At 41.4% G+C, this 13,327-nt stretch overlaps 1 protein-coding gene across 1 annotated transcript in view; it reads left to right on the top strand.

Annotated features, from left to right (window-relative positions):
• Window positions 1–1,579: 1,579 nt before the first annotated feature.
• LOC307124256 (uncharacterized protein) overlaps window positions 1,580–13,327 on the top strand; it is a gene marked incomplete at its 3' end in the record, with an annotated part of 51,946 nt that continues 40,198 nt past the window's right edge. Inside the window, exons 1-5 of the mRNA XM_079813302.1 lie at window positions 1,580–1,840; window positions 3,461–3,732; window positions 4,346–4,483; window positions 4,614–4,661; window positions 6,167–7,958. Of these exons, the coding sequence (XP_079669428.1) occupies window positions 3,477–3,732; window positions 4,346–4,483; window positions 4,614–4,661; window positions 6,167–7,958 (2,234 nt within the window). The 5' untranslated portion in view covers window positions 1,580–1,840; window positions 3,461–3,476. The remainder of the gene's footprint in view (window positions 1,841–3,460; window positions 3,733–4,345; window positions 4,484–4,613; window positions 4,662–6,166; window positions 7,959–13,327) is intronic.

Below are 13,327 nucleotides of genomic sequence, written 5' to 3'. Positions count from 1 at the left end.
CACTGGCTCCACCTCAGTCTTCAGATTCCCGTGTTCCACCTCGGAATGCTCGTTGCTGCAACTCCCCTTCGATCTCCAGTGCCAGCAATGTCGCATGGGCTCTTCGGCTCCACCTGGGTCTCCATCTCCAGTGGCGTCTCCGTCGGCCACCCCCTAGTCTCCACCCACCTTCGACTCCACCCTGGGGCCTCGTTATGGCTGGACCAACATCTGGCTTCTCCTGCTCTGGGCTCCCCCTTGGCCAGTAAATTCACCAGTAAAATTAAAATCGTGCCACTTAATGATAAAATGATAAAATAAAATTTGTCTGAAATCACGATCCAGGGAAGTCTTGTTTACAACTGAAACTGATACTTCAGAGAGCTGTGAAACATGAGCTCTAAAATACAGTATTTATTCAGTAAAATCATATTCATTTATCATTGAACAAAGACTTTCAAAGTTAATTTGATAAACAAATTTAAAGATTATAATGAGGCAGCCTACTTCCTTTTATCATGTATGTACACTTTCCGGTTCATCTTCATCCACATTGGTCAAGTCAAATCAAGTCAACCTTATTTATATAGCGCTTTTAACAATGCAGGTTTTTTCAAAGCAGCTTTACAGTGTTAAACAGGAAAATGCAACATAATTTTATTCAGCCGTATTGGCATTCTGGAGAAAACGGTGATGTCATCAGTTCATTTCAATTATCATACAGTGACAGTGTGGGCTTTAGATCAGTAATTTAGTTTAATAATTAGATTTATTTGGATATTTAGTTAAAAAAATGTAGTGCCCCCAAAATTGGTCTTCCTCAACATCCCATAATATGTTTATCTTGCGTATGTAAATATTTTGTTTAATTGAGAACATCTTATCTGACTCCCTAGCCTAGACTCTTCCCAGTCCTACTGACCTTGACTACAGAAAGAAGCATTATTCGCTCGTTGTTTCTCACAGCATTTGCATATTAAACTTGAAACGAGAGCTACAAAATGAACAATATATATTTGAGTCAATATATCTGAGTTTTCTACCAAGGGTGTGATGGGATGAGTGGGCCAGTGCTCAGTAGTTATCTGTGGCCTTGCATTTGAGTGCCTCGGATAACTTACAATATCTCCATGCAATTCAGTCCAAATCTAACCCTTACATGTACGGCATGACTTCAGTTGGGCAGCGACCTGCTTGAAATCTTCAGTTCGTCCCCTTTCGTTCTTAAGCAGTTAACATTCAATCACTGTGACATACTTCCCTTTTCTCTACTCTCTGGGCCGGCAAAGTATAGATCAGGTAAGATGTTCTCTGAGTCAACACAACAAGCAAGCAAACCACTACTAAATCAAAACAAATGGCACAGCCAACAAACACTCCAAGCTCACGTCCTCTTCCTTTCCACCAGGTGTCTTTTATCTTGAAGCACAGTTGATGATTGGTTGTTTCTTGAGATCAGTCATCATGATGGTCACGGTAATTGACCAATCACAGCACCTACAACTCAGAGACATCAGAGAACAGGAAAACAGGAAGAAAAAATAGTAAAGGGGAGAAACACAGCAACCGATAAAAAAGGGGTGGGGAAACCAATTCAAACACGTAACAGTGGTGAAGGGTCACAAATCACATTGTAAATGAGTCACTGTTGACTTGGGATCACCAGAGATGAAAATTAATACTGGGCCTGTTTTTTTTGTTTTCTCAGGGTTGATGGCTTAAAGGTTGAGAGAATGCAGAAAAACTGGTTTCATGTATGAGATGGTCGTGGCTTAGCAGGAACCTGGGAGGAAAAATACTGCCACAGTCTCAAATGAGTGTTCTGTTCAACGAGACATGATTTAACCTCTACAAATTCAAGGTAAGTTAATAAATACTAGATCTTGGAATGTCGACTCTCTCTCGTGTTCATTGATCTGTTTATCATAATTCATTAGTAAGCAGCTGTTTGGAAACACATTTATATGTTTTATGCTTTTTACGGTCTGCATACGACATGCATGAACAAAGTCTGATGAATTGGCAGCACAATGTGTACTGAACATTTTCTCTTCCAATTAATCCATTAGTTATTAATCTTTAAACTGTAAGTGAGCAACTCCTGTTGATGCGTGGGAATGCTCAATAATAGCTTTCGCCAGGTTTAGAGATCTTCTTAGACCTTCTGTTTGACAGCGTTAATGGGAATCTTAAATTCAAACATAATTTAATGGATTTTTATTTATAATTAAAAAAAAAAGGTTGTTGGGGAATTGTCTTTTTTATTTACACTTTTCAGAAATATTGCTGTTCAGTGCAAACTTTTCTTAGATTGAATTTGATACTGAAAATATAAATAAGCTAGTTATTTTACCAGCTGTCCCAGCAAGAACATATTCATGAAATGTTTCTAAGTGTTTTTTTTTAGTTCAAAGTATTATGTTGGTTTGTTTGGGTGACTAGTTTTTCCGCCATGTCAAGTTTTCTTGAGATAAAAAAGGGTTGTTGAACCAAAGGTCACCACCTTTTCTTCTGAATCTGTGATCCAGATTGTTTCAGATGTTTTTGGTAACCTGCCAGTGAAGCTCTGATGGAATGAGGATGAAGCTTGTGAGATTCAGAACAGTACATTGCGCATCCTCATACAATGTCTATGTTTATGGGGGAAGTCGGAAAGCAAAAAGCTGCACAGAAAAGTGAAGTATGACCAGTGTTTATATCCAGCCAATTTCCTAATCGTTCACGGACAGCTAACTGATATCCCTTTCAATAACTTGCAAAATGTTGAAATGACCCAGTCAAACTAAGGTTTCCAATATTGCAGTATTACTGCATAAATATATTCTGAATATATTTATTGCCAGTCACTGCCAGCAGCCCTATCACCCTGTAGTCCAAGACTGGTTTCCCACTGAAGCTAAGCAGGGCTGAGCCTGGTCAGTACCTGGAGGGGAGACCTCCTGGGAAAACTGCTGGAAGAGGTGTTAGTGAGGCCAGCAGGGGGTGCTTACTCTGTGGTCTGTGTGGGTCCTAATGCCCCAGTGATGGGGACACTATACTGTAACAAGCACCGTCCTTTGGATTAGACGTTAACCCGAGGTCCTGACTCTCTGTGGTAATTAAAAATCCCACCTCTTCAAAGAGCTCTCGGTTTGGTTTGACTTGTTTGGTGCGCACCCGAGTGCAATTGCTGCTTTCACACCTGACCAAACGAACCGCACCAAAGGGGAAAACGAACTCTAGTACAATTCAACCAAACTAAATGAGGCAAGTGTGAAAGCACCCTTAGTCAAAATTAAAAGAAATATTTTAGACCTGCTTTACAGCAGAATTGAACCCTGTTTGGATCATTGAATCATTATTTTCCTATTAGTCACCGTATTGTATAAAGGTGACTTTACTTGATTTACTGTAGTGCAACTTCAGAAATGTCCAGTTTAACACATTTTTACTAAAATTTTGACGTATAAAAATAAAATAACTATATTTTCTGTTTGTCCAGGAGAAGTGAGTGATGAATGATGGCATCTGTTCCAGAGCAGCTTCTGGAAACACTGGGTGCTCTAGATAAAGAAAAACTGAAGAGGTTTATTTGGCACCTAAAGCATCATGGCTATGCTTCAAATGCTGATCTGGAGAATGCAGATGTCCTCAACCTAGTGGACAACATGGTGGTGCGATGTGGACCCAATGGAGCCGTGAAGATCACGGTGGACTTCCTGAGGAAGATGAAGCAGAACCATCTTGCTGAACAGTTAGAGAACAAATACAAAGGTAACGCAGTGGTAAAGTAACTCTGAATCAGTGTTAAAGTTAACAAGATAAATTAAGTGATTAATTAAGTGATGGCCATTAGTGGTGATACCTGATGATAATGAGCAGAATCACTGAAGGAAAGAGAAACACAAGAATTACAACTGACTTCAGGCACCGCCTTAGATGGAAACAACTGAAGATAAAAGACGACATTAAATCTCTGAAGATTTCAGCCAAGGAGGATTAAACAACTCCACAAACCGCATTAACAGCTTCACACATTACTACCCTGACTGACTTTATTTCTGTCAGACGTCTACAGATCATATTGAGAATTAACAGAGGTTTAGATGTTTTATTGAAAATATTTGGTTACCATTATGGTGATCAGCTTTAGTAGGGCAGTTCGTCAATTGACTTTTTATGTGAGTTGGTGGTTTTTATAACAGTGTTTGCCAAAACACATAATTTGTTACAAAGGAAGACAGAAACAAAGACGATCAAGTTATATAGTTTTTATCATCATAAGGTAGAATGATTCCCTAATCTCATCACTTAAGGTTTGTATATCATTGCAAGATGTAATCACATATCTTAAGTACATCTCTCTTTCTCTGAAAAAACATTCCAGTGCTGATCAGCAGATGCCGTGACACTGCAGTCAGTGTTGTTGTGAAAGCTGATGCAGGTGCAAGTGTAAATGCTCCTGTTCTCACAGGAAACACTTTCACAGGCCCAGTAAACATCACTGTAAATTCCCCAGAACACGGTATGTTTACATCCCTATGACTGTGCTAATGATATGTAAAGACACTTATTGAAGTTAATGTTATGATTTTATTTTAATTAGTCATTATTAGTGTTATAATTTCTCACTTAATACTTATTTCTCCTCACAGAGCAGCAAAAATCCGCAGAGAGGGCAAATGCCCAAAGAGAAAAACAAGGTGAACCAACATCAGACTCAGTCATCCCACATACCCATCATACTGATTTTTCCTGTTTAGTTTTGTAATGGTGCCTGAGATTAAATTCTTTGTCCTCAACAAAAAAACTCATGTGACTGTGCCTCAGCAGAGGCTGTGATTGGGTAACTGGCCTAACCAGTGGACCAGTGGCATCGCAGCATCTCAAATGTTGGCTCTGAAACGCCGGAGTCAAAGTCTGTGATCAGAATGATTTGGTTTAATTCCCTCCAGAAGTGTCTCACACGATTGAGTTCCCAAATACCAGCATCCCAATGCAATAGAACATGATAGCGTTTATTGTGTTTCGTCTGACGCTCTGAGACGACACACATTTATGATGGAGGAAAAAGAGCCCAATTGCAGAAACGTACAGTTTTATTACTGATATTTTGCACCAGTTTCCAAGGAAGTGACAAACTATTTTTTAGAGCATTTTTTCTCTTGGACACTTAGGGCCATATTTACTAACAGCTTGTGAAAGAGCAAACCCTCTTGGCGTTAAACTACTGCCAGGGTTCACTAAAGACACGCAGTGAAAACTTAGCACTGGAAAGGTGTGGTCACAGTTATTTTTTGCAGCTGACCTTATTGTATATGTATTTGTAGGAGTTTCCCTTTTAGACGCAAAGTTTATGGGAAGAGAGTATTTAAATTAATCACACAAGGTGATTGCTCTCGTCAATTTACTGGTATTTGTGCCATTATTTACCGCCCAAAAAGACGTATTAAACCAGATGCTAATTTGCGGTGTTCTTGGTAGATTGCACTGATCCTTATGGAAATGATTCGGCTGCGTCTGTTTATCATGTGATAAATGCGTCAGTAGATCATGCACAGAACTTTCCACTTCCCTCTGCCTTTTTTTGAATTGCACTCACACTAAATTGACTTGTTTAGTAAATCTGGCCCATGGGATGGAAATGGTGTTGTATTCAAAATTATTATTATATAAATATAACTTTTAAAGGAAACCAGGTTACTGACATTAAGTGATGAGCTCACTGTTTTAATTTATCTTTAATGCTTTCCCCGCCATTGACAAGATTTTACATTATTTATTACACAACATAAATTTTGTTTTTCCTGGGTCGCTATTACACATTTTTGATCTCTGGATCAAAACACAGGCGAAGAAGACGCTGAAACAAGCGATAGAAGCAGTGATCATGGTACATGCAAGCTAACGCGATCATCAAACATTCGATAGCATAAAAATCAAAGCTTTTTAACATTATAGAAGTAAAAGTCAAACTCACTAGGACCGGGGCAGCTACAAAAACTTGAATTAAGGAAACCTTGTTCTCTTCCTTTCATTGAACTTGGATATAATTTTGACATTTACAGGACTTTGACATGTAACTCTTTCAGTAACATGAATCTTGTTGGAATATGTCTCCACTAGTTAATAATGATGATCATGCTGATGTGTAAAAACATTTGTCACATTTCTGTTCTCTTTTTTTCCTATTCTGTTTTTTTTACAGTGATATTAAGACTGCATGAATTTTTGAAGACTCACAAAACCAACATGAAGGAAAGAGCAGAAAATATATTTGAGGGCATGAAGGAAAATGAGGTTCATCTGAATGATGTTTATACAGAACTCTTCATCACAAAGGGAGATATAACAAAAGTCAATAATGAACATGAGATACTGAAGATTGATGATGCTTTCAAGACCCAGAAAACACAGGACAGACCAATCCACTGCAATGATATATTTACATTGTTGATGGAAAAGAAAACTAAGAAGAAAAAGGTTGTGCTGACCAAAGGCGTTGCTGGCATTGGAAAGACGTTCTCTGTGCACAAGTTCATCCTGGACTGGGCTGAAGGAAAAGCCAATCAGGATGTGGACTGTGTGTTTCTGCTCCCATTCAGAGAGATTAACTTGATTAAAGATCATAAAGAGATTAGTTTCCACGAGTTTCTCCTGGAATTTTGCCGTGAATTAAAAGACATGGAAAACGCAGAGTTTTATAAGAAATGCAAACTGGCGTTCATCTTTGATGGACTTGACGAAAGCCGCCTGGAATTGGATTTTAAGCGCAAGTCAGTCAACTGTGTGAATGAACGGTCATCTGCTGATGCTTTGTTTACAAGCCTCGTTAAAGGGAAACTGCTTCCATCAGCTCTCGTCTGGGTGACGTCACGCCCGGCTGCGGCCAGTCAGATCCATCCTGAATACATAGGATTGTTCACAGAGGTGCGCGGATTCACCGACCAGCAGAAGGAGAAGTACTTCAGAAAAAGGATCAAAGGTGAGCCTCAGGCCTCCAGGATAATTTCGCACATCAAGGCATCTCGTAGTCTCTACATCATGTGCCACATCCCTGTGTTCTGCTGGATCACGGCCACAGTACTTCAGGAATTTCTCATTGTGAACAATGGAGAGAACATCAACACAACACTCACTGAAATGTACATCCACTTCCTGCTCATACAGATGAACATGAAGGGCCAGAAGTACAAAGGAAAACCAGAAAGACAACGTACAAAGCTCTTGAATTCAAATAAAGCGACTATTTTAAAGTTAGCCAAGCTAGCTTTTCAACAGCTGAAGAAGGAAAACATTGTGTTTTATGAGCAAGATCTGAAAAAATGTGGTATTGATGTGAGTGAAGAATTTGAGTCCACAGGAATGCTCACAGAGTTCTTTAAGAAGGAAGCTGGACTTCATGAGATGAAGGTCTTCTGCTTTGTGCATCTGAGTGCTCAAGAGTTCCTCGCTGCAGTGCATGTGTTCCTCTGCTACCTGAACAAGAACATGGAGGAGCTGCAGTTTTTCTTTGATGAGCCAAAAGAAAATATCACACTACAGGAGCTACTAGAGAAGGCTGTTGATAAAGCCATGAAGAGTCAGAGAGGACGTCTAGACCTGTTCCTGCGGTTTCTACTGGGCATTTCCCTGGAATCCAGTCAAAACCTCCTCAAAGGCCTGCTCACATGCACTGAAGACACCACAGAGTGCATCACACAAATAAGTAAACATATTAAAGAAGTACAAGACGGGCACTCAACCTCAGAAGAAGCTTCAATCAATCTATTTTACTGCTTACTTGAGATCAAAGATCATTCATTATATGAGCAAATCCAGAGATACCTCAGGTCAGATTCACTTCCAGAAGGAGGACTCTCATCTTCAATGTGCTCAGTGCTGACATACGTACTTCTGATGTCAGAGAAGGTGCTGGACGAGTTTAACCCAGAGAGGTTCACCACATACTACTACTACAAGAGGCTTGTCCCAGCTGTCAGATGCTGCAGAAAAGCCATGTGAGTAATTTCAGTGATCCAAGTTTTTATTCTACATCAACAAACAAGTCCATGGCAAAATTCAGTGTGAAATATTTTGCTTTCCTGTTTTACATTTTATATTTTTACATTTAATCATTTAGCAGACACGTTTATCCAAAGTTGAGTAGAACAATAGAAGCTGATAAACCAACAAAAAGGCAACAATTAAGTTCCAGGTAGTTTAGCAAAGTGCACATAGCTAGTTTTTAAATAATACATATAAAAAAATGATGGAATATAACTGTAAGACCGCATGAATTCGCTCCAATGATCGGCAGCGAACCGCGGTGAAGGCCTTACGCGTTCAGTGTCTCAGCTGGAAGAATGGATTTGATTATAATATTCTTTATCTGACTCCATTTATCTAAGTTATCGCATTTAGAAGAGAATCCCAACCGATTGTTTGGTCATCTATATTTGATAGTTAATCATACATCTGATCGTTCCGTTTTAACCCTTTGTTGCAATTATACCGTTCCACATTGGAGATAGTTAATAATTACAGATTAATTCAGAAAGGATCAAAATGTAACAATTTATTAACAATCAAGTTTACATTTACATTTACATTTAGTCATTTAGCAGACGCTTTTATCCAAAGCGACTTACAAATGAGAGCAATAGAAGCAACTACAACAGTCAGAGGCTACAGTATGCAAGTGCTGAAACAAGTCTCAGTTAATCTAACACAGAACACACATTTTTTTTTTTTTTTTTTTTTTTTTTTTAAATAAATTAGACAGACAGAAAAATGAATAGAATGTTAAGTGCTATTCTTGATTGGTCAGGTGCTGCTGGAAGAGATGCGTCTTTAGATGTTTTTTGAAAATGGCTACAGACTCGGCTGCTCGAATTGAGATAGGCAGGTCATTCCACCAGGTGGGGGCAGTCCAGGAAAAGGTCCGTGACAGTGATTTCATGCCTCTCTGGTATGGCACCACAAGGCGTCGTTCACTGGTAGAACGCAAACTCCTGGAGGGTGTGTATGTCTGAACAAGCGAGTTAAGGTAAATTGGTGCAGAGCCAGTGGTTGCTTTGAAGGCGAGTACCAGTGCCTTGAATTTGATGCGAGCGGCTATTGGTAGCCAGTGGAGTCTGATGAAGAGAGGCGTGACGTGCGCTCTCTTCGGCTCGTTAAAGATCACTCTCGCCGCTGCATTCTGGATCAGTTGCAAGGGTTTGATAGTGCATGCCGGAAGGCCTGCTAGAAGAGCATTACAGTAGTCCAGTCTGGAGAGAACAAGAGCTTGGACCAAGAGTTGTGTGGTCTGCTCTGATAGGAAGGCTCTAATCTTCCTAATGTTGTATAATGCAAATCTGCAGGACCGGGTTGTTGCAGTAATGTGGTCAGTGAATTTTAGCTGATCATCGATCACAACTCCAAGATTCCTGGCTGTCCTGGACGGAGTTATGGTTGATGATCCTAGCTGAATGGAGAGATTGTGATGAAGTGCTGGGTTGGCTGAGACCACAAGCAGTTCAGTCTTTGCAAGGTTGAGTTGCAGGTGATGCTCCTTCATCCAGGCAGAAATGTCTGTTAGGCAGGCAGCAATACGAACACCAACCGTGGGATCATCTGGTTGAAATGAGAGGTAGAGTTGAGTGTCGTCTGCATAGCAGTGATAGGAAAAGCCATGTTTCTGAATGACCGATCCCAGTGATGACATGTAGATGGAGAAGAGAAGTGGTCCAAGCACTGAGCCCTGTGGAACTCCAGTGGCTAGATGATGTGACTTAGACACTTCACCTCTCCATGACACCCTGAAGGACCTACCTGAGAGGTAAGACTTGAACCACTGGAGAGCAGTTCCTGAGATGCCCATCTTCATGAGAGTTGACAGGAGGATCTGGTGGTTAACTGTGTCAAAAGCAGCAGACAAATCCAGTAAGATAAGTACTGTGGATCTGGAAGCCGCTCTTGCCTGCCTCAGTGCCTCCGTAACCGAGAGCAGGGCAGTCTCAGTTGAGTGGCCGCTTTTGAAGCCTGATTGGTTGATATCCAGGAGGTTGTTCTGTTCAAGAAACGTAGAGAGCTGGTTAAAAACAACTCGCTCGAGTGTCTTTGCAATGAAAGGCAGAAGCGATACCGGTCTGTAGTTTTCTAAAAGTGCTGGGTTCATAGAGTGTTTCTTAAGCAGTGGGGTTACCCGAGCCTGCTTAAATGCTGTGGGGAAAGTCCCGGTGTGAAGAGAGGTGTTGACAATGTGAGTGAGTGCAGGAGTAACAGAAGAAGAAATGGCCTGAAGGAGGTGAGTGGGGATAGGGTCAAGTGGACAGGTAGTGGGGTGGTTGGAAAGGATGAGTTTGGAGACTTCAGCTTCAGAGAGCAGAGAAAAGGAGGGGAGTGTATGTGTTATGGTTGTTGAGATGTGCGTGTCGGTTTGTGGTGCGGAGAATTGGCTGCTGATGGAGGAGGTTTTTTGTGTGAAAAATGATGCAAAGTCATCAGCTGTAAGAGTTGATGAAGGAGGGAGGGGGGGAGGACAGAGGAGCGAAGAGAACGTTCTGAAGAGTGCACGAGAGTCAGAGCAGTTGTGTATTTTGTTGTGATAGTATGTAGATTTAGCAGTGGAGACATTAGCAGAGAAAGAAGCGAGAAGAGACTGATACAGGGTCAGGTCAGTAGTGTTTTTAGTTTTGCGCCACTTCCTCTCTGCCGCCCGGAGCCCAGAGCGATGTTCGCGGAGAACATCAGACAGCCAGGGGGCAGAGGGAGTGGTGCGGGCTGGCCTGGATGAAACGGGACAGAAGTTGTCTAAGCAAGATGTAAGAGTGGAGCAAAGAGTGTCAGTAGCACTGTTAGTGTCCAGTGCTGAGAACTGAGCAGGTGGAGGGAGTGAGGATGAAACCATAGTGGATAGACGGGAGGGAGAGAGTGAGCGTAGATTACGCCGAAAGGTAATCAGCGGAGGAGTGTGTGTTGTGTTAGGAGTTAGTAGGAGGTTAAGAGTGATGAGAAAGTGATCTGAGGTGTGTAAAGGAGTAACTAAAGTGACGTCTGTGGAGCAGCAGCGTGTGTAGATAAGATCAAGATGGTTACCTGATTTATGAGTAGCTGTAGTAGATACTCGCTTAAGATCAAATGAGGTCAGAAGAGTGGTGAAGTCTGCAGCCTGGGGTTTATCAAGGTGAATGTTGAAGTCACCGAGCAGTACCAGAGGAGTGCCATCCTCAGGGAAGTGAGAGAGTAACATATCCAATTCCTCCAGGAAGTTACCCAGTTGACCTGGAGGACGATAAATAACTACAACATGGATTTTAGCAGGGTGAGTGACAGTGATTGAGTGTGATTCAAATGAGCAGTTGCCAGATAGAGAAGGGATGGGCTCAAATATCCAATCCTTTGAGATGAGCAGACCAGTACCTCCGCCCCTCCCAATCTGGCGAGAGGTGTGTGAAAAAGAGAAATTATTTGAGAGAGCTGCAGGAGTGGCAGTGTCTTCTGGTTTGATCCAGGTTTCAGTTAGAGCCATGAGACTGAGATGTGAATGAGTGGAAATAGATGAAATAAAGCCTGCTTTGTTTACAGCAGACTGGCAATTCCAGAGACCAATTGGAATGGACATTAATGTAGCAGAGGAAATGGGTACACTACGCAGATTATTAGGATTACGGCGTCTAAAATGTACAGAGCGTGATTTACGGGTGTGTGTGATAATAGTAGAGATTTGGAAGCACATTGTGAATACGGGTCAGAGAAATTAGCAGATGAAAACAAGCAAAAACACAAAAGTGGACAAAGTATATATATATATAGCTATACTCAAGTGCCTTGTCGGTGTCCTTGCTCGAGTGGAGTCGCGCAGAGTAGAGTCGAATGGTCTTTACACTCTTCGGTCTTCACACGAGGAGGGCTTCACACGAGGGCTGCCGCTTCCGCTGCCGCGGAGTACTACTCAATTTATACTCGCATTAAATGTCGTTATTGAATACAGCTGGCTACTCCCAGTGAAACGCGTTAGTTCGCACGAGGTCAAACAATAACAAACCAGACTACAACAAACAGCCAACTACAGCAAACAGACAGCGTTCTAAAGAACAGCTGAACTACAGATCAAATGAGGAAAATGTAAACAGAACTCACACACTAGCTGTTTTCCCTGATGTTCGATGCTTCTCTCTGACTCAAAGTAAACAATGAACGCTCTATATAGCACGCTGGCTTATGGCCACGCCCAGTGAAACGCGTTAGTTCGCACGAGGTCAAACAATAACAAACCAGACTACAACAAACAGCCAACTACAGCAAACAGACAGCGTTCTAAAGAACAGCTGAACTACAGATCAAATGAGGAAAATGTAAACAGAACTCACACACTAGCTGTTTTCCCTGATGTTCGATGCTTCTCTCTGACTCAAAGTAAACAATGAACGCTCTATATAGCACGCTGGCTTATGGCCACGCCCAGTGAAACGCGTTAGTTCGCACGAGGTCAAACAATAACAAACCAGACTATAACAAACAGCCAACTACAGCAAACAGACAGCGTTCTAAAGAACAGCTGAACTACAGATCAAATGAGGAAAATGTAAACAGAACTCACACACTAGCTGTTTTCCCTGATGTTCGATGCTTCTCTCTGACTCAAAGTAAACAATGAACGCTCTATATAGCACGCTGGCTTATGGCCACGCCCAGTGAAACGCGTTAGTTCGCACGAGGTCAAACAATAACAAACCAGACTACAACAAACAGCCAACTACAGCAAACAGACAGCGTTCTAAAGAACAGCTGAACTACAGATCAAATGAGGAAAATGTAAACAGAACTCACACACTAGCTGTTTTCCCTGATGTTCGATGCTTCTCTCTGACTCAAAGTAAACAATGAACGCTCTATATAGCACGCTGGCTTATGGCCACGCCCAGTGAAACGCGTTAGTTCGCACGAGGTCAAACAATAACAAACCAGACTACAACAAACAGCCAACTACAGCAAACAGACAGCGTTCTAAAGAACAGCTGAACTACAGATCAAATGAGGAAAATGTAAACAGAACTCACACACTAGCTGTTTTCCCTGATGTTCGATGCTTCTCTCTGACTCAAAGTAAACAATGAACGCTCTATATAGCACGCTGGCTTATGGCCACGCCCAGTGAAACGCGTTAGTTCGCACGAGGTCAAACAATAACAAACCAGACTACAACAAACAGCCAACTACAGCAAACAGACAGCGTTCTAAAGAACAGCTGAACTACAGATCAACTGAGGAAAATGTAAACAGAACTCACACACTAGCTGTTTTCCCTGATGTTCGATGCTTCTCTCAAGTAAATGTAAAATGTCAATTACATCATAGACATAAATCTCTTCTAAAAGGAAAACACAAATACTGGTTATGGTTA

The sequence above is a fragment of the Gobio gobio genome, assembly GCF_949357685.1.
Source record: "Gobio gobio genome assembly, chromosome: 3".
Taxonomy (NCBI): domain Eukaryota; kingdom Metazoa; phylum Chordata; class Actinopteri; order Cypriniformes; family Gobionidae; genus Gobio; species Gobio gobio.
Note: the sequence above shows the minus strand (reverse complement) of the source record. Positions and strands in the feature narration are given on the sequence as shown.